The sequence below is a fragment of the Chaetomium strumarium genome (genome assembly GCF_033439665.1).
Source record: "Chaetomium strumarium strain CBS 333.67 chromosome Unknown B0T15scaffold_6, whole genome shotgun sequence".
NCBI classification, from domain to species: Eukaryota; Fungi; Ascomycota; class Sordariomycetes; order Sordariales; family Chaetomiaceae; genus Chaetomium; species Chaetomium strumarium.
In genome coordinates this window covers 387,156-406,916 of record NW_026944434.1, presented here as the reverse complement: position 1 = coordinate 406,916, position 19,761 = coordinate 387,156, and the positions used below count along the sequence as shown (strand labels likewise).

Genomic DNA, 19,761 nt, shown 5'->3' with positions numbered 1-19,761 from the left:
TCACCGCGTATCAAAGAGCAATGATGTTGAAACCTATTATGCCCTCCTCAGAGCATCAATGATCTCGGTGGACAGCACCTTCAACCGCTTCCTCAAGTCCCCCTCTAGCTGGGCAAAGGTCGGCACCGAAAACGGAGGCGCCCGGCCGCCGCCCAATCCGAGGCCCTGAAAATCCCCGGATTCTCCCATGCTGCTCGATCCAGAGCTCGTCCCGGAGCGGGCCGCCTGCCCTGTCCTCAGCCGAACCGACTCCAGCCGCTTCGACAGCGCGTTCACCAACCTCTGCACGCGGTGCAGCTCGCTGAGGACAAGCTGTGCCGCCATCCGCCCCTGGTGCTGCCCTGCGACACAGTAGTTCCCTACCGTCGTCGGCAGGCGCAGCACTTGCTCCCCGAGCGGGCCGCGCCCTCCACCCAACGATGAGGAAGAGGGCGGCCGCTGGTCGTGCGTGGCGGGGGATGCCGACGCGGAACCGGAGGTTGAGCTCGGACCGGGCCAGGTGGACGAATACGCGGGTATGCTGTTTAGTGTCGTGATTGCGGGAGAAGACGACGACGTTGGGGAGGATGGGGTGCCGTCGTCTGACGCAGCAGCCGCGTACCACCCCATCACCTTTAGAGCGGCCATGGCCATGATGGAGATCAGGTACTCATCATGCGTGCAGTCGCAGTCGAGCAGGCTGGTCAGGGAGTCAATGATTTGCTTATTCTCTGAGATGACCGACTCCATGGTGCGGCTTCCCGACGCGGCGACCCGGGGTGTGCCACCGCGGTTTCGAGGCATGGTGCAGCCGGACGGAGCGTTGGGAAACAAACGGGTGAGGATGTCCATGACGACGGAGAAGCAGTTGTTCGGTGGCGAATGGGACTTGGCCCAGTCAAAGGCCGAGGCCCCATTAGCGTAAGAAGAGAAGCCATCCAGGTCGGACACTGACACCACATCGCCGAAGAGATCGGAGGTGCCAGTGTCTGTGTGGGTCTCTGCTGTGCTTGGCTGCTCCAGACCGTCAAGCATCATCGGCGAGTGGAGGTCCATGTCAAAGAAGTCCCCAATATCAGTGCCGATGGTTGTCAGCGGAGGAGAGAGCCGAGGGGAGTCCATCACCAGGGCGCTCGGTGTCAGAGCGGAGCTCCACAGGTCAGCCTCCGTCAACGTGCCGGGCCCTGCCGAAATGGGATCCGGGCTGTATTGGCCGCTTGCGTTCCTTCCCCCGGTACCGGCGCTGGCACCGCCCCTCATGCTCGAGAAGGAGAGATGAGGAGTTCTCACTCGCAACGACGGTCGCCCGTTACGCTTGCCTGCTTCTTTCTGACGGCTGCTGGTGCTGTGGGTGCCTGTCGCAGTGGGTCCAGCATTCGTGCTGCCGGTGCTAGCTGGGGTGATCGCACTAATAACCGAGCCGCGGGCCGAGCCGCTGGCGGTGCCCATCCAAGGGTCCACTCCGGCTTTTGACGCGTTGGACGTGCGGCCAGTACGGCGTGACACCATATAAGTGCAAGTGACCCCTCGACGGGCACATCGTGCGCATGTCGGTTTCTCCTTGCTGCACCTGACCTTGGAGCTTGCACAGTCGGTGCAACTATCCCGCAGCTTTCGCGGAGTCTGAGTGATGGGATGGCCGGTTGAGTGTCGGACTGCTGTGTCGAGCATCACTGGCAGCAGGTGAATCCCATCGAATTGCCGAGGAGCGCGCTGAGCTGTCAAGAAGTGCCCGGATGCGGACAGGACCGGCCGTCAATGGAGAGTATATATATATATATAATGGTGTATGGCTGGCCAATTCCGGGTCATGCACCTCTATGGCCCTATGGGTTGCAGTCTCAGGCGCACCGGGCCTCGACGAGGCTCGAACCGGAACGTTCGTTTGCTTGCTGCCGCACTGCTGCCTACCCCGCCCCGTGTCAGCGGATGCGTCGTACAATTGCTGCACGGCGGTGCGGGGAATGTCTGGGAAACGGACCACGGGTTCTGTGTGGAATGTCCAGTCTCAAGTCTCAAGCATGGAACCGGTTGCCTGGTGATTGTAAAAACGAGGGTTGAAAGTGTGGTGACTGATGTAAAGCACAGTGCATCATACACCGGCAAAATTCGACACGGAGAGCGAGGTCGATTGTTGGAAATAGCTAAGGTGGGAGGCACCTTCCGTACCTGCCTCCATATATCTGAACAACACTTAGCGACTGATCTTCGTTATGCAACTTGGAAAATGTGCCTGCACTTGCCTATCATACCTTAGGTGGTTGCCAGTGGGTCGGCCACGACGCACCTCAGTTTCCGGACTCGGAACATGCTCTCGCGCCACTGCGCGCTGATAAGCATGAAGTGTCCTAAAGCTGTGATCGTGCAATATCCGCTGAAATGACCGATTGCATTTGAATCAGCCATCATCTGCGACGCCAAGATTCCGCAACGACAATACCGATGAAATTGCCGCACTGAACTCGAACCAGGCGTCTAGACAACCATGAAGAACTTACGGGATACCCTACAACGTTGAACCGGTTTTCTGTTACTGCCTACCCATATCCAGGTGTGTGAAGCCTACAGGGTTCACCTACTGCCCAAATCCGCAAAAACCGAGACAGTCGCCTCGGGTCACCTCAGCCAGCCATTCGCCAAGACCGGCGTTTACTTGTCGTCGTCGCCGCTTAGTCTCGAGCTGCAGCTGAAGTCTCACTACTCTTACCAAGTTAGCATCATTTGCCAGGATACGGCACTGCTAACCTGGAATAGGTGTTACTGCAGTCCGAACCCGCGCGCCAAGATGACGAGAAGTTCGAAGGGTACCTAGCTGCTGCATCCTGTTAACTCACTTCCCGATAGAGATAGGATGCCTATGACTTGGCGATCGCCGACGCACAGCAGATTTGGATGCCCACAAAGGCCTTGGAAGGCGCAGCGCGTCCTGACCGGGGCAACTGATGCGGCGAGCCGATTTGTCTTGGCTACATTTACCCTTATTTTGACCGCAGTCTCTCATCTTCCTGTTCGCCGGCAGGTTCGGTGGGCTTAAGCAGTACTAGCGGGTACATGCATTAGTGGCGTGAAGATTTGGGAGCGGTTGATGCTGGCCCAGGAAAACCTATCAGTCAACGCCACCGTCTGCATTGCAACCCAAGTTCTCTCTATCTCTAAGGCTCTGAGCTAGACATAGGTATCTCACTTTGGTTGGTAATACTGGAAGTTCACTACGCATTCAGGACGCCACAATCCCACTCATACGGGATTTAGACACTGCAGCTGCCACCGACACGGCCCAACAACAAGCACGTCGGGCTCGTTGCATGCTTTGGGCTCTTTCCCGGCACTGGTGAAGTCCTCGCAACCGAGTTGGGCCATGCGGGCTCCCATAACAGCACCAATCAGCCAGACCTTTATACCGGCAAAGCCCCCCGTGCAATTTTACCACATCCAGCGGTCCGCCTTTGCCAATATGTCCAACCGACTGACAATGCTGCCCCAACCGAGAGATTTCCTTCGGGGGCTCGCTCTCCACGTGCGTCTGCCTGTTCTCCTCTAAGCTGCTTCCCCCGTTGCCTTTGTTGCTCTCCTGCTCCCCACTCCACAAGCCTACCTCGCCCATTCGTCCGTTCCCGTTATTTCACTTACCCGGTCGATCAGACAACCGGGTCCGTTCAATCATGTTGGCCCTTGTCGTCGCCACAACCATTCTAACAGTGGGCTGCCCCTAGACTCAGCTCCTCGCCGGCCTACAGTGGCTATGCGAGTTTCAGGTGCTCGCCTGTGTTCCGCTCGACGATTCGGTTCCTTTCAAAGATGTCGCGGATATCTGCGGTGTGCCGGAATCTCAGCTTTGCCGAGTCACCCGGCTGATGGCCACGGCCGGGTTCCTCCGGGAGCCTTGCCCAGGGCACATCGCGCACAGTCCCCTCTCGGCCCAGTTCGTCACTGAGCCGGCCGTTCTCGACGCGGCCTTGTTTTTGTCAGAAACAGCGGCCCCTGCAGCGCTCAAGATGCCGCTGGCCACCAAACAGTTTGCTGGCTCAGAATCAGATCGGGCCGACCAGTCTGCCTATGCAGCGGCCTTTGGCACCGACATACCCTTCGCAAGCCTCTTCGAGCTCCGGCCAAGATTGCAGCGACAGTTCAACACCTATCTCACTTTCGTCGCCAACGACGATGAAGCTAGCGCGCAAGAGGTTCTGATGCGGGTCGATTGGGCCAGTCTGGGAAGTATAACTGTGGTTGACGTGAGTAGCTGTCTACATCTTGCTGCCTTCCATCCGGCCTGCAACCGACCTGCACGTTTCACCCACAACCCTCATCCCCCTTTTTGCTTGAACTCGCAGCGGCAGACGCAGCCATACTGTAATCATACAGAACACTGACTGCCTACTGCACCTTCCAAACCACAGGTGGGGGCCCAGTCTCCCGCCACAGCTGTCAGTTTGATATCGCTATTTCCAGCCCTACAATTCGTGGTGCAAAGCTACGATCCCTCCTCATCCTCCAACGCCGGCGGCGCCCCCCCTTGCTTAGCTCTCGGTTGGCCCGCGGCGGGCAGCCTCGCCTCGTGCCGTCCGGGTAGTACGGCGTCGGCGACGTCCATCAATAACGCAAGCCTCGCCGAGCTGGTGCCGCCACATCTCAGCGGCAAGATCACGTTACAGAAGCGGATCGCCGGCACCACACAATTCGTGCGGACCGCGGCCGTCTACATCCTCCACCTCCCGTCGCCCTCCCCGTCTCTGCCGTGGAGCGCCGTGTCGGCCCACGTTGTCTCGGAGCTCACGACCCATCTGGACGTGCTGCGCGCCAATCCTGGTTCGAGGATCGTGCTTACAGCCATGGTGCTCCCGCCGCAGGGCACGGTCGATGCCGAGATCGAGGCGGCGGCGCGCGTACGGGATCTGCTGCTCCTGCAGCTGGCCAATGGCAGGCACGCGGAAAGGTCGGAGGTAGTAGATCTCTTGAGCACGATCCAGGACAACACGGGCGGTTTCGTGCTGACTGACGAGATTCGCTCGTCTACTAGCGCCTTCGTGGCCTGGGAGATACGGTACCAAGCTTATGACGATATGAAGTGCTAGAAGGCCGATGAGCAGCCACACAATATCACGAAAATACTAGAACTATCAGAGTGATGGAGCAAACCAACCTTAACTTGGGCATCTATAGCTTCTCTGTATTGCCGATCTTTGGCGTGCAAGCCACACCGAACTGTGCACACAGTACCCCTCACCAGTGAAACCATCCTCAAGCGCCACCGGAACGGTCACCTCGTGCGACACACCAGGATCCGCATTAGGACCTATCCCGACACATATCTGCAGCCTCGTTCCTAAAGGATCGTCGTACAGTGGGGGATGAAATGGGTATGCTCCCGGAGTGAGTCCGTATTGTGATACGGCATATTACACCACTGCCGTAGATCAGGTTCCCGGCAGGGTTCGACCTCACCTCATCCACCATAGTATGCACGCACTTCAGCCATATGTCGGTGCGCATCAAGTAGTTTAGCGGTGTGAATGGGAGAGATGTAGATCGGCCGGTTCGAATACCTAAGGTACCTAAGAAGCAAAGGTCTTACAAAGATCAGCTTTATCTTGCACAAGGACAGTGCATCAGCATGCCAGTGGCTACCTTGTGCTAAGATGCCTCAGAGACATAGTAGCTATAGATGTTGCGATAATCTCTTACAAGATCATGTGCAACGAAGGTACTACATACCCGAAAAGTACCTTAACCAGTTCCGTGGGAGCGGTGCTCTGGCCGCAGTGTTCCGTAGCACGCTACACGATTTGGATCCATCACTTCACATCAGGGAGAAAATTGCCGCTGCTGTGCAAACAAAGGCTTGAGCACGCTGCTGTGGGAAGAAATACGCGCCTGTGCATGGTGTTAATGGAGCCACTACCAATACGCTGCGATAATCCTATTACTTTAGGTATAGAATAACAGCAAGTCTCGTTACACATCTCACCTCAGCCCTCATCAGGACCATGCGTCTTTCATTCTTTTAGTCCTGTGCCCTTAGCCCAAGGTTTCCCTGCAGCGGGCGCTTGTCTCACGGGATCCAGGCACCTTTGCCTGCCCATCCAGTTATAACCCGCGCAGGGCCGCCTCGTCGAATCGAGCTTGAGCTTGAAACGCCACCCGATCTTTGCCAGGACGAGCCGCATCTTGGCATGGCACTGAAGAGGTCGATCTCATCATCGCGCGCAATAATAGTTCTCGGCAGAGAACGAAATAAAGCAGTCATGCTACCATCAAAGAGGCTTCCTCCTCATACTCGCGCCATGCCACAGGCGCTGAGGGATATCGAGAACCAGCACGAAAACTGGTTCGCTTATCGCGATACTGACGGTTATGGTAAAACGCTGAAGATCTATGGTCCTGTATGTCCTACGCAAGGCTTCTGGTACCCCGAGTGCCAAGTACCGACAGTCCGGGCCGGTCTAAGAGCATGAGCATCGTAGAAAAGAACGACTGGGGGTGGACCTTGTACAGGCTCACAGTGGGACGAATGCGATGATCTCTGTCCCGGCTACACAACACCTTGACTGACAGAGCGACGGCAGTGTCTGCAGTACTAGGACTACTGGCGAGACATAATGCCCTACCGGACGTCCGATGGGCAGATGTGATCCGGGAGACGCGATAGTACATGCGCAGGCTTCTTTAGTCTCTTCAGCTCGTTATCGGGTAGTGAAGTTGAGGAGTAATACTGTAACAGTATGTAGCCTCCAGTTATGCTTGGGATGATACCACAGGCCAAAGGAAGGGACCATAATAGAGGGTAGTGACTCAGCTCACCATCCAGCAGGCTACCGGGTTCACTGCTAGCAACTTATGGTAATGTTTTGACTCATTACCTCTAGTATTGTACTAAGGTATCTCGTAGAAAGAGAGAGGGTTGGTCGCTTACTCACCATGACTCGGTTGGAGTTGGATGCATCAAGGAGTCTTCCAGGCCCTCCACAACGTGAAACAGCACGACCACACTCATGCATGGTCCTACCCATTAGGGCAGTCAAAGCAATGGATGATCCAGTCTGGAGGTCCGCCAGGCCGGTGATGAGGTGGTATAGTGGTGCTAGGCAACGAAACCGATGCATGTCTTGTATCGAGGAAGTCACCACTGTAGAGGGAAAAGATGCTGTCCTTACCGCATGACATCCCTATTATCCTCAAGGTTAAGCGTTTTCCTAGTTGAAAGCCGCTTGGGCCTCTATCTGTTTCGGTGTTGAAGACATGGCTGTGAGTGGGGGTTAGAATGATGCGATGGCCGCGCCGCTGTCTTGATGGTGTGTAGGACAGCCCAGGTTCGGTACGACAAGGACCAGCCAGGTGTGGGGTAAAGGAGAATTCGCTTACCAGCATGGTAAGCAGGCCTCTTGATTGCAAAACCGGACAGACACTTCGGCATTGCTCGAACGGTTGGATCTGCTCTCTCAGAACATGAAAAATGGCAACGTGCCTTGGAACAGTGTTGAGACTGGATACGGAGGTGTGTCTCAGAGTACGAACTAGCCCAGGTTGGGTGGCCTCAGGCTGCGGTCCACGGCCCACGACGCAGATGCGGTACGACCCGTACCCGAAGTATTGTTGCCCGATTCCGGCAACCGGGCAATGGCGGGGTCCGGAGGGCGGCTGGCCAGAGGCCTACCACCTTCCATATTTGTGGGGGTGATTACCATTTCCAGACAGCGTGAAACCTAATGCGCGCTGGGATACATCTAGCAGAGATCCGATGCGGACTGTAGCTCTGCAGTTGGCGCTCCGACAGGCCGTGTCCCGGGTGCCTGCACGGGGCTGGAATCGGACCAAGAAACGCCACTGGTCTGGCCAAGCTGCACAACTGCGTGCGTTGCGGTGGGAGCTGTACGGTGCCGGCCCTAGACGGACGATCGCGGTCCGCACTGAGACACGGCGGCCATCCGTGTTGAAGCTGGTGGATGATAGGGAAGTCTGGACGGTGATCTCACCCATTGTATCATTGGACGCCCGGTTTCAGCTGTTAAATATTACCACGAACTTGCATCCCGATATGGACAGTATCCCGCTGGTGGCGCTGTGGCGCGAGGTAGGAAAGCCATTAAGAGGAGAATCAGCCGTGCTTATGCTGTAAATGTTTCGGTTGGTCGCCGAGCTCGCCGGAGGCCCCCATCTCACTGGCTCTGTCCACGACACCAGGAATCAGCACAGAAAGCTGCTGAGCACCGTCGCCACGACTCGCCTTCCGATGAGACGGTGGCGATCGAAGAAAGTCGTTCGCCTTGGGGACATCGTTCTCAGACTTAACTCCGCTCTCATGAGGCCACGACGACGCGCCACTCGGAAATTTACTTTCACCGGGTTGGCTTGGCGATGGGCGGTGTGGCGCAAGAGGACGGATTACTCGCGTCATAAGCAGCCACTTTGGATAATGGTGAGAGCGGGTTATCGCCTGGCGTCCAAGTTCCCCTTTCCGGTGGCACGGGAGGTCGGTGTTAGCGCCGCCGAATGGGCCCCGAGTCGGGACCGCGACCACTCCGAAGCAGTGACGTGGCGAGTCCGTGCTGGCTTCGATCACGGCATACACGCCGTTCCGGATTGTGAGGCTGCACTTTACTGAGTACAACGGGAATGGCTACCCAGTATACCGTCAACAACATTTCGCCATGCTGCCCTGGATGACGGGGACGATTGTGTCTCCCATGTTGACCGGCATTCTCAACATACCTATTTGCTCCCGTTTCACCCAGCGGAGCAGTGGGATGAGTTGGGCCTGTAGCTGATTTAAAATGAGAACCCGCTAGGTCGGATTAAACGTTGGTGACAGTCGCCTAAGGCACCGAAACTCAGTCGATTGACCTCGATGTAGCTGGAGTGCTTTCGTCACGGTCGTACCTTCCCCGGTGTTGGTGTTTGGGGCACTCGCCGCAGCGATGCAACCAAAGCGCCCCAGATGTGCTCAGGCTTGGAGCACCGTTTCTGGGACGTTCTTTCCAATTACCTCTAGAGCGTTTGACAGTTCAGCTCGCCTTCGTTTCAGTAGTGGTGGATACGTCCACGGGTGCACCCATCGCATGATACTGCGGCAAGGAGGCACAAGATGTAATCGAAACAAAAACGATCATAAACAGCACTACTAGCCGTTTTAGTCACACCTGGCAGACACAATCGTCCTGTTTCCAAATCCACCTAGCAAACCTACCATCAAGAGCCCTATTATCCTCGACCAAGTCCTCGATATATGCCATCCATCACTCAGAGTTACCACCCCTTCCAAACCTGAACTCCCCCGCCGCCCCATCCCTCTCCGCCCTCTCGCCAGGATCCAAACCCACCTGCTTCTCCTCGGCCTTTCCCTCCTCCCCAAACCGCGACCGTGCCTTGACGCTCAGCGTCATATGTTGCATACCTAATCACCCGCTGCCAATCTCCCTTAGCCACGGCCTCCCTTCCTTTCACTCTCTCCTTATACTCCACCCACGCACGCCCCTTTGCAACCCTTAAACAAGAACCGACGCACTGTACCAACTAATTACCTACTCTTTTGGCCAAACCCAAAGCTACTCAACAGAAAGGCGCTGGGCTTCTCCACCTGCACAGTCTACGTGGCATAACACTGGTAGCATAGTCACCGCGGGCGTCTTGATGGGTCCCGTCGCACCCAGCATCAACATGTGTTCCAGGCCGGTGTCGTAGTGAGGTATGGGTCCTGCAGCGTGTCGGCCCGGATTCCCTGGTCCAGGTAGGCGTCGCGGCAGAGATGGCGCGGCTTGAGGGCGCCGCCCATGGACGAGCCGATGAAGTTGCCCACCTCGGAGAGGTGCATGTTCTAGAACACCTCTATCGGATCCGCAACCCCGGTGTTGTCAAATGCCTCGGCGACACAGCACAGAGTGTATCCCGTAACCGGATCGACTTGTCGAATGTCCAGGGGGGTGCCGTATCGCTCGGGATCTCATCAGTCGGGAAGCAAACCTGCCACCGACCCAGAGGGGAATGGCACAGCTTTGGGAACGGAGACCGTAGCAGAACGTCTGATCCGGACTCGGCAGTTGTCAGTGCCCTCTGCGAGGCAGGTGATGGTGACTCTGTTTTCGTGCCGGAGCGTCATGGCCTCGGCGGTTGCGGGGGACGTGTTGAAAGGGGGTAGATCATCCTCGACCGCAATCTCCTGCAGGACCTGAAAGGGGGTGTTACCGTGGGCCGTTGCTGAATTATAGGAGTCATACAGGTTGAATTACTTGCAGGTCATAGGTCCTTGGGCACTTCTGGTCCTGTGTGTTCAGAGAGATCTTGGTTTCCAATCCCCTGCCCTGGTTCCTGCTATACCGGCACTTCCAATACCTGCCTGACCTACTTCTCTGCCCCTGATGCTAGCAGCTGTCACCCCAACAGTCCCCATGCACAGCATCAGTAGCTGGACCTCTAGAATTGGAAACAAAGGTACCTGACCACAGGTCTTGCTTAGACTGCAGCGAAATTGTCCTCTATTTCCGTCCAGTTGCTAGCTCAATTTGCTGATCCGTCCTTGGGTAGTCAAAGTTACAAGGCGGAGCTTAATAGCCACACGCACAAACTGAAAATGCTGGGTACATTAGCCGCTTCGCCCTTCCTGACTTGTGCGAAGACCAACACCACTGCCGAATAAGTCCAAGGTCGGGGATCAGCACCATCAGTTGGGCAACAACTATGTAAGGCAGCCGAACTGCTACGGCTCTGCATGATGGATTGATTGCCTACTTGATGAGTCCTCGCCTGTTAGGATCTATTTCTTCGACGTTAGTCACGCAACTCCCTTCTATGATTGATCCATGTGCTTTAAACAGCCTGGTTCAACCCCATGGTTCGAGAAGCACCGTCGCAGGGAGGTCAAGCCGAGTTGCATGGCGACCTCTTGATTCTGTTTCCTTACATGGTCGCTGACGCCCGGACGATGATGCGTCAGAATACCATGCACTCGTTTTTGTTTACTTCATATCGCGCGAACATTCTCCAGGATATCGCAACGAACACTGACGAGACGAGGTCACCAAACCTGGCAATTTCGTTAGGCAACGCAGTCCGTGAGCAAAAAGAAGCGTGGGCCAAGGGGCTTGGACAGTGAACTGTCCGCATCGTCGGCCCGAAGCAACTGAGTCTGACTATAGTCCAATATTGGCGCCACATCATTAGCACCATATCACCATCGAGATTCGACGGCCCACATGTAGCATAACACACATGGCATCATGGTCGTTAGCGGAGGCGTGGACGTGAGCGCATCAGATGCAGGTTGACATCAACTGCCTTTGTATCTGGTTCGCTTGAGTTCATGGAATCCTGTCGAGCGCTTCCATAGCTCGCCCGCTACTCGTCCGGGCCCTTATCTGGCTCCCGTTGCTGCCTTGAATGCCCACACGAGGTTGGGTGTCAACGGATGGTGAGCTGAACCGGGCTGTGCTGACCTTCTTCCCAGTCTGAGGGAATTTCTAAATTGCCGGGCTGCGCAAAATACCCCGGCGCGGCGGCAATCACGTCTGTCAAGCGACAGTCTCTCACCTTTCTGTCATTCGTCATTCGCACATCCTCGAACTCGGCATTGCCTCGGCGCTCGGCGGCTAATAACCAATGAGGTACCGAGTCGCTGCTTTAGGCTCAGATATCATGGGGAAGCCTGGGGTACGGGGAAGTCGAAAAGGCAACTACCGCGAATAGATCAGCACAGAACTCGACCGCTTCACCGCATCCCATATATGATACCACCGGCAGTCGGGTATTTCACGGTAGCTTTGACCGGGCACGATCCTCATGGACCATGGCACCTTGATCATCGCCACGAGCATCCAATCCATCCCATTCAGGAATAAGATGGCCGAGTTAGCCCCAGGCTGTCGAGACTGCGTTCCATCGGCCCTGTCCATCCCTTATCTGTCACCACATGCCTTGAAGATAAGCTTTCTTCCAGGAAGGCCAGCCCAAATAAAAATTGTACCCGCAGTGCGTCACCTACTTCGCTTTCCCTACATCACACCACGTGCAGTATTCGAAGGTACCTGTTTCTGTACAAACTCAACTAAGTAGCAGCTTTGTAAGGCTGAATGCCTCCGTCTCAAGGATACCAGGACCAGTATATGCTGCCTTGGTGTTCTCTATGAGCACACACTCATACCCATCTCACCACCCTTGGCGCACCGTCGTTCCGATCTTGAATCCTCTCCTCTCGCCCGATCAATTCAGTGTTGCGGGTCTTGGCCGCTGTCTGACTTGGTTTTGTTGCAGGAGCGCCGCTAGAAAATCTGGTCTCCGGACTCTTCTCCACGTGTTGCCGCGCGGATGTGCAGCGTCCGCTAGAATCCGGGGTTAATTTGGGTAATCGGAGCTTCCATGCGGGATTATCCGGCCGTCGAGGAGGTGGGCCAAGCAAGCACGCCCCTGCCCATGTGACATCAGCGCAGGCTGTACAACAGCGCGGCCTGAGAGAGCACCCAATATGCCCCCAAATTACTTCCTGACGCCCTGATTGGGATGTTGGCCCAGGAGGGAAAGCCCCATGGGGCGGCATTTGCCCTGACGGCTCACTCGCTCCCCCGGCTCCACACAAACGGCACCCGGCAGATCTGTTTGAGATGCATTCTGGAACAGCGAAACACCAGACAGGGGGTGTGGTGTCTGTCTTGTTATCGTTCCTTGGCAGAGAATCGGTACATGACAACGTCGACTCCTGCGCTCTAGGTGAGGCCACTCGGGACCCGCCCTGCGCGGAGCCCAGTTCTGTGGTCTTTAAACATTGGGGGGCCGCCTCGCCGACGCTTCTATTCCCGGATGACTACTTAGGTAGCATCAAGTCCCGGATCTAGCTTACTACTCCTCCGTCTTGGCCATCGCTCGCCATCGGTCGTTGGAAGCGCCCGCTGCGGCTCGAGGCTGGAGCTACGCCGAAGGGATCGCGGAGTGACGGCATCTCACACGCTCTTTCGGGCCGCACGATCCAGCTTCCCAACCACGCCCACCGCGGGTCTCGTCATCGACTTCAGAGTCGTGCCTTGGATCTAGGTGGCCCTCCCGCCTGGTCGTTTCAAGAATTACCTCAGGAAGACGTGTACGGGCTTCGGCTTAAAGCTCATGACTTTGGCACGATCCCACGCGCGACGACCCTTTTCTCAAGATGCAGTCCACGCAACCCCATTTCAACGACCCTTCCTTTGCCAACTTCCTCATCACAGGAACGGCGGATTCGATGTCGGGTACACCAAAGTGGTCCCATCATGAACAAGCCCCCTTAGGGGAGGCGGTCACGGTCACGTCGGCAGCATTAGACGACGCGGAGAAGGGACTTTACGACGCTACAGCCGATACATGTGCAATCCCATCACCACCCGCCGTCTACCTGGACGAGAAGAAGCCCTCTTCCGCCGCCGATGCTACCGTAGTACCGCCACCACGCGCCCCTCCCGCAGCGGTCAAGAAGCCCCAGAGGCCAAAGACGAGCAGATGGATCGCCTTCCAACTGTGGTTCAACACATACCGGAAGTTCTTCACGTTTGTCACCCTGCTCAACCTCACCGGGATCATCCTCGCCGCAGTCGGTCGTTTCCCCTACGCGGAGAACCACCTTGGCGCTTTGGTGCTTGGCAACCTTCTCTGCGCGGTTCTGTTCCGCAATGAATTGTTTCTGAGGTTTCTCTACCTCATCTCCATCTACGGGCTTCGAAGCGTATGTCCTCTCTTTTTCTTCGCTGTGTTTTCATAGGACACGCTCGGCAGCTAATCGTTTTCTTCTCCGAGACTGCAGTGGGCACCGGTGAGCATCAAGTTGGCAGTGACCTCAATCCTACAACATGTGGGAGGCATCCACTCTGGAACCGCTCTCTCTGGCGCTGCGTAAGTCGACATACTCCGGCTTAGAAATTGGACCCCCTTGCTAGGACAAAGCTGATGGATTCAATCAAAGGTGGCTTGTTTACAAGGTCGTCGATATCATCATCTACCGCCAAAAGCAGCACCCGTCCGTGATTGCAGCCGGTATTATCACCAACGTGGCGGTCATCATCTCAGTGCTGAGCGCTTTCCCATGGGTCCGCAAGTCAGTGGTTCCGGCCTTTTCTGGTGGGCGTTGGCTTGAGTCTGACGGTTCCTGCAGCAACTACCACAATACGTTCGAGCGTCACCACCGCTTTATTGGCTGGCTAGGGCTTGCGGTAGGTGCACGAATCGTTGTTTGCAATGTGCCATATGGGTGCTGATACACCGGCGCAGGCGACTTGGGTCTTCGTCATCTTAGGAAACTCCTACGACATCAAGCGAGGCGAATGGAGGGCCGACGCCAACTCTCTGCTCAACGTGCAGGAGCTGTGGTTTGCTGTGTTCATGACGATATTGTACGCAGTCTTCTGTGTGCCACTTGACACAGTGCTAACGTGTATCCCTAGTATCCTCATTCCCTGGCTGACTCTCCGGGAGGTGCCCGTGGAAGTTGAGATTGTGCGCTTCCCCTACCAACCGAAAATTGCTCGCCATTAACTGACGAAACAACTGTAGCCGTCGCCCAAAGTGGCAATTCTCAAGTTCGACCGTGGCATGCAGCAGGGCCTGCTCGGGCGAATCAGCCGGACGTCCATCATGGAGTACCATGCCTTCGGAATCATCAGCGAGGGCCGCAGGTCCGGGTGCCACTACATGATTTGCGGCGTGCAGGGCGATTTTACCAGGGACCTGGTTGCCAACCCGCCCAAGACGGTATGGACCAGGGAGCTGAAATTCGGTACGTTCCATTTTTTTTCCGCTTCTGTGTGTGTGCCGGGGTTTCCTGAAGTGGGAAGAGAAACTGACACGGGATATTCAGCCGGTGTCGGGCACGCATCCGCCATGTTTAAGCGAGGGATTCGCATCTGCACCGGAACCGGTATCGGGGCGGCGCTGTCCACTTGCATACAGAGTCCAAACTGGTAAGTGGCACCTTCCAGAAAGTCCAAACGGCTTGGAGATATGCCAACTAATGGTTTGACTCCAGGTTTCTGATTTGGATCGGATCCGACCAAGAGAAGACATTCGGACCGACAATCACGGGTCTCATCTACAACAACATCCCGCCGGAGCGCATGATCCTCTGGGACTCGAAGAAGCGAGGAGGACGGCCGAACACGGTGCAGCTTCTCAAGGAGGTGTGGGACAGCTTCGGAGCCGAAGTTATCTTCATCACCTCCAACAAGCAGGGCAACGATGAGATGATGCAGGGTTGTCTCGAAGGTATGTTGTGACGCAACAAACCCCTTCCCAGGCCTCCTCCCCTCAATTCACTGTTCTAGTACTGCGGTATGTATGCTGACGTCGACACTTTTCTCCAGCCGGGATGCATGCGTTTGGAACCCTTTGGGACTTCTGAACCCACCTGTGATACGTGTCTCGAATTGCGTCAATAATGGGTGCGGTGCGGCTCCTGCGGCGGAGGCAGTGGCTGCGACAACCCGTTTGTGGCACGTTGCCCCCACACTTTTTCCTCAACGTCACATCGGAGCATATCATGGCATGGGGGTGACAGGTGTTTGGTAGCATTGGATCTGTAGAGTTGTATAAACTGTTCCCGCAAAAGGAGATGTCAAAGGAGGATGTATATATTCAGATTCGGAGCTCTAGAAAGCCTGTTAGCCGCGGGCGAAGGACAATGTCTTGCGTTACTTAGATCGTGAAGATGCCCGAGTGATTGAATGCCGTGAGCTCAGCTAGTTCAAGTAAAGTGGAGGTCTCATAAAAAAATAAGCTTAAGTCGGTTTATCGGGAATCGTCCGGTGCGTGTTTCCCGTCGCCAAGCGATGACAACACTGTACTGTTCAGTACATCCTGGGCATCCAACCATCCGGACTCAGAAGCAGCACGATGGACTATGCACCCTAGTGCACATTCTGGCCTGATCACAAACTCGATGAGATCATGGCCGGACCCTTGGGTCAAAGGCGAGGCTCTTCCGCAATGTCGTGGAACAACGGCGCGGGATGGCACGCCAAGGAAGGAACCAGACCAAACGATGCAACTTCAGATGCGGCTGATTCTGTCCTGTCCCTTGATCAAACGGGCCTTTTCCAGCACCAAAAAACCGGTGATGCTCCGCGACCGCGGCATGTTGGCCCGAAATTCCGAACACTTCACACAACGGCGTCTTCCGGAGCCCTTACCCAGTCTCGAGCCAGTGAAACGTCAAATCCGGGTTTGGGAAGCTCTTGGCATTTGCAGATTGCGACGTCCATTGAAGTGGCAGCGGACTAGGCTGTTTCCATAGAATTTGACCTCGGTCACTCATCTCCTCTTGTGGGAAGCCGCCCATCGCGCGATTAGCGATGCATGTATCTACGGGCCGTACAAGGTTCTGAAGCTCATGTCGAATTAGCACGGGACTTGACTAAGCCACGCAGTTGATTTGAGCTAGAACCTAGGCGCCTCCGGAACCTCGAGCACTGAAACAGAATCTGCTGCATGATTTCACGAGGTCACCAGCAAACACACACTCTTCAAGGCCTTCGGGCAGCCAGGTAAGTGCAATAGATGGAAGGGCAAGAAGGACTAGGGTTTTGTTGGAGCACAATGGTTCAATTGAACACGAACCCACACATAAAGCCCAATGCACAATCACTTACCTTACAGGTGAAGAACCATCGGGCCTTAGAAACGACAGGTACCTTAGGTAAGGTAAGGAGCCGAACCCAAAGAAAGGCTGCGCTGATGCCATGAACCCCACGTTGCCGATCGGATCTGGCCGGCCATGTCATTGTGATCCAACCAATCAAATCATCGCCATGCCCAAAGAAGGCAAGTGGGACGTGCCCGGGTAAGGGCACAACCTGCGCTTGGATCCTAACCCTGCTGCATCACGGTTCATTTCACCGACTTATAGTTTCGCATTCGAGCTGATTCCGACCTGGATGCGTACTTGTTCAGGTGTGGATGGGTTGGACGCTGATGAAACTATGGCGTAGTCACATATAACCTGGTCAAACTCGAAGAATGGCACATCACTAACTCCGACGCATGTGCCTCCTATCATCTATGAGTCCATGACCCCGGCCGAGGAACCCCCCATCAGAGCAGTAGATCAGACAGTAAACTGTTACTGACATTATCTGTGCGGATTTGTAACAGGATATACTGGTGTGATGCCTATCAACCCACATCATGATGCCTAGAGCCATTATCGAATACAGCATGACGTAAAAGTAGCTGCGTGTTTCTGGTTAAGAGGATGGATCTTTGACAGAGTTTGCTGCTTCTGACCAGTTATTCACAAAAGCAGAGCACTTTCATCAGATTGCTTTTGAAGACCCCCCGAGTTACTGCAGCGGGAGAGAGGGAAAGACGGACAGAGATTCACCAGAATGGTGTGCTATTGTCAGTTGGGAATGCGGTGCAAGGGTGGCTGGGGATATATCGAAACAAAGACCGAGGTTCATGCAGGAAGAGGACTTCCGTTGTGGTGGGGTTTCTGAACTGCCATTTGGTCAAGTAGGCAGGTAATCATCAACTCATTGGTTATGTGATCGGCTATCGGTGCTGAGACGTGTTACCCGCATCAGGTCGCTAGCATGCGGAGCATCCGCAGGCTGAAGCTCAACTTGAACTAGGGCATCGCCAGGTTCTTCCAGAAGCTTCCATGGGTACTGGAATAGGGCAGTTTAGGTTTCAATTCACATTGGGCAGGAGTCATATTACCTGATCATGATAACGTTATACTGCGAGAACTCAACCACATCCCGGAATCGCCATTCATAACTTGCGCCTGCAGTACCGTCTATCTCCCGTCGAAGAAATTGCTTCCTCATTCCAGGGCATATAATATGAAGAAGAGGAAAGCCCAGTGCAGTCATAGATGACAGTGAAGACATCATCCCGCAGAAATCCTCTGAGATGGCCATGCCCATTGCGCCTTAGTCCTCACCATAGCAAACGCAACACGGCCTAAGAGAACGCCAAAAAGAAAGCCCACTATGCCCGGAAAACTCCTTCCTTTCCCAAGTTGTCTAAAGGAACCTCCAATACGCCTCACAGCCGCTGAGCCTGTTCCGGCCAAGGTATTCCGGCCTCGTCAATGAATAGAATGCCGTCTTTTCATTGTAGCCTCGTGTCAAAGGAAGGCCCTGCCCACTCTTGTCCTTGTTATAGAAGATCTTGGGCAGGATGACCTTGATCTCCGTTGTCTTGGCCAGTTCCTCCAGTGGCTTCATGATGCTTGTGAACCGTGTGGTGAACGACAGCATGATGTTTGGGAAAAAGGTGATTTCGAGAGATCTGAGGCTCGGCATGCGCTTGAAAAGAGCCACATGATCGCGGTCAATTCCTCGAAAGTACTTCCCCTCGATCAGCTCCTTGCAGTGCTCGGTCCCATCTGGCAGCATATGGGCAATGAATGTGATGAACTGGATAGAGGGAATAGTGTCGGGGCTGATCCAGTCGAGGAATGCGCCCAGCTCGCGAAAGGTCGCGAAGTGGAAGTTGATTGATGCGTACATGAAGTGTGAAATCTCTTGATACCTGCGATACTGGGTTAGCCTTCTGCTCGAGACAATATATGCTGCGCTGTGTGATACGTACGCGAATTTGTTAGTTTTCATCAACGCGTTCAGATCGCCGAGTCGGAAGCCGACCGATGGAGCCTCGACTCTGAATGCCCACCCAGCCCTCTGGCATTCGTAGTGACCGCAGACGTAGTATCCATCCGAGTCGGTGAACTTCTCGCTCAAAAGATATCGAGGTTGTAACTCCCTCGGCATCCTCCTCCGAGACACCGATGGACAAAAGATGTGCTGCCGGGTGCCAGCATCGTCTAGAATGAGGCGGTAGATTTTGTGTCGTATGTCATACGGCAGACGGAAGAGCTGAGGGAGACTATCCAGTGCGGCGGGATCCAGCTCAATTCTGCAGCGGTCGGTGACTGCCTGATTTCTTGTGAGGTTGGCTTGCCAGGTGATATCGCCGGAAGCAGGCTGGTGCGGAATGCCTGGTGTGGATGACCGACCAGCGCGCCGTCGCCGGCGAACATGGTGACTACCGGTGATTTTGCTCATCAGTCCTGGAAACCACGAAAGAGCAGGCATTGCAGGTCCAGGCAGCACTGAGCCAGATTCAAGATCCAACTTGAGCTTGAGCCTGGAGTGGGACTGTGGGAGTCGCACTGTCGCAGACAAGTCACAAGTTGCAAGTTGGAAGACAAATTTGGTGGAGGGTTGAAAAGCGGAGGTTGGGTCGGTTGATTTATCACAAAAAAACCGACTGCTGCAGTCATTGGCAATGAGGCTATGGCGCCACGTTGTGGTTGTCATGTGCTGTTCCTGCCTAACCTCGATTGCCCGGTCTTGGCAAGGGTCGCGAACTCATGGACAGGAAGTGGCAGGCGCGACTGACAGCACCCTAACCCTGAGTTTCCAAGAGTCCAATTGCTGCCACTGCCTGGCAAGGATCAGCAACCTGTCATCGATCTAATACATTTGTCTCAGAGGAGCCTTGTTCGTCGATTATCTATCTTGTTCCTGACAAGCATGAACATAGAGAAAGGACTCAGGTTGTAACAGAATGACAGCGATGAGTTTGAGCGGCTTGTGATGTCCGGTTCACACCCGCCAGTCCGCTGGAACTGGAGAGACTACAGACTTTACATCGTATATACTACATTGTCCTTTAACCGAATCATGATACGTGATGCGCCGTTGCTGCGCTATGTGCCTAAGGTTTGATTTACAGGGCCCTCACAGCGTGGAGCAGGACCAGAGGAGGAGCCAATATACGGAGTACTCCATTCTCTTGCCCACCTAGTCCAACCCAAAAAGACACTACGATCGATTC

At 55.1% G+C, this 19,761-nt stretch overlaps 7 protein-coding genes across 7 annotated transcripts; 3 read left to right on the top strand and 4 right to left on the bottom strand.

Annotated features, from left to right (window-relative positions):
- Window positions 1–36: 36 nt before the first annotated feature.
- On the bottom strand, window positions 37–1,650 carry B0T15DRAFT_402237 (aflatoxin regulatory protein-domain-containing protein; the record flags this gene model as incomplete). The annotated part of the gene is made up of 3 exons (XM_062865148.1): window positions 37–484; window positions 551–1,387; window positions 1,454–1,650. 3 exons carry the CDS (start codon window positions 1,648–1,650, stop codon window positions 37–39), a joined length of 1,482 nt encoding a protein of 493 aa, XP_062718719.1.
- Window positions 1,651–3,433: 1,783 nt separating this feature from the next.
- B0T15DRAFT_486492 (uncharacterized protein) lies at window positions 3,434–5,051 on the top strand (the record flags this gene model as incomplete). Its single annotated transcript, XM_062866366.1, has 4 exons — window positions 3,434–3,496; window positions 3,693–4,211; window positions 4,377–4,534; window positions 4,613–5,051. The coding sequence occupies 4 exons, from the start codon at window positions 3,434–3,436 to the stop codon at window positions 5,049–5,051; spliced, it is 1,179 nt and encodes a 392-aa protein (XP_062718718.1).
- Window positions 5,052–6,778: 1,727 nt separating this feature from the next.
- On the bottom strand, window positions 6,779–7,494 carry B0T15DRAFT_538603 (uncharacterized protein). The gene is made up of 2 exons (XM_062869692.1): window positions 7,339–7,494; window positions 6,779–7,219 (listed from the first exon to the last, which is right to left on the bottom strand). Exon 2 carries the CDS (start codon window positions 7,077–7,079, stop codon window positions 6,804–6,806), a length of 276 nt encoding a protein of 91 aa, XP_062718717.1. The 5' UTR covers window positions 7,080–7,219; window positions 7,339–7,494; the 3' UTR covers window positions 6,779–6,803.
- Window positions 7,216–8,695, top strand: B0T15DRAFT_576386 (uncharacterized protein; the record flags this gene model as incomplete). The annotated part of the gene is made up of 5 exons (XM_062871029.1): window positions 7,216–7,221; window positions 7,312–7,345; window positions 7,379–7,471; window positions 7,668–8,047; window positions 8,423–8,695. The coding sequence occupies 5 exons, from the start codon at window positions 7,216–7,218 to the stop codon at window positions 8,576–8,578; spliced, it is 669 nt and encodes a 222-aa protein (XP_062718716.1). The 3' UTR covers window positions 8,579–8,695.
- A 514-nt stretch (window positions 8,696–9,209) lies between these two features.
- Window positions 9,210–9,784, bottom strand: B0T15DRAFT_495508 (uncharacterized protein; the record flags this gene model as incomplete). The annotated part of the gene is made up of 2 exons (XM_062867103.1): window positions 9,210–9,367; window positions 9,631–9,784. The coding sequence occupies 2 exons, from the start codon at window positions 9,782–9,784 to the stop codon at window positions 9,210–9,212; spliced, it is 312 nt and encodes a 103-aa protein (XP_062718715.1).
- A 3,390-nt stretch (window positions 9,785–13,174) lies between these two features.
- On the top strand, window positions 13,175–15,319 carry B0T15DRAFT_400810 (uncharacterized protein; the record flags this gene model as incomplete). The annotated part of the gene is made up of 10 exons (XM_062865080.1): window positions 13,175–13,651; window positions 13,730–13,818; window positions 13,889–14,020; window positions 14,078–14,135; window positions 14,194–14,315; window positions 14,367–14,418; window positions 14,476–14,698; window positions 14,780–14,882; window positions 14,948–15,183; window positions 15,282–15,319. 10 exons carry the CDS (start codon window positions 13,175–13,177, stop codon window positions 15,317–15,319), a joined length of 1,530 nt encoding a protein of 509 aa, XP_062718714.1.
- A 2,286-nt stretch (window positions 15,320–17,605) lies between these two features.
- B0T15DRAFT_437981 (uncharacterized protein) lies at window positions 17,606–19,249 on the bottom strand. The gene is made up of 2 exons (XM_062865860.1): window positions 18,514–19,249; window positions 17,606–18,453 (listed from the first exon to the last, which is right to left on the bottom strand). Exons 1-2 carry the CDS (start codon window positions 19,239–19,241, stop codon window positions 17,943–17,945), a joined length of 1,239 nt encoding a protein of 412 aa, XP_062718713.1. The 5' UTR covers window positions 19,242–19,249; the 3' UTR covers window positions 17,606–17,942.
- Window positions 19,250–19,761: the final 512 nt, after the last annotated feature.

What these genes read in the sequence shown, in the direction of transcription:
- B0T15DRAFT_538603 (XM_062869692.1), bottom strand. Translation starts at nt 7,079, where the DNA reads ATGCATCGGTTTCGTTGCCTAGCACCACTATACCACCTCATCACCGGC.
- B0T15DRAFT_437981 (XM_062865860.1), bottom strand. Translation starts at nt 19,241, where the DNA reads ATGACAACCACAACGTGGCGCCATAGCCTCATTGCCAATGACTGCAGC. An exon ending in ATGAAAACTAACAAATTCGC is followed by an intron (nt 18,454 to 18,513) that starts GTACGTATCACA and finishes CCAGTATCGCAG; the next exon opens with GTATCAAGAGATTTCACACT.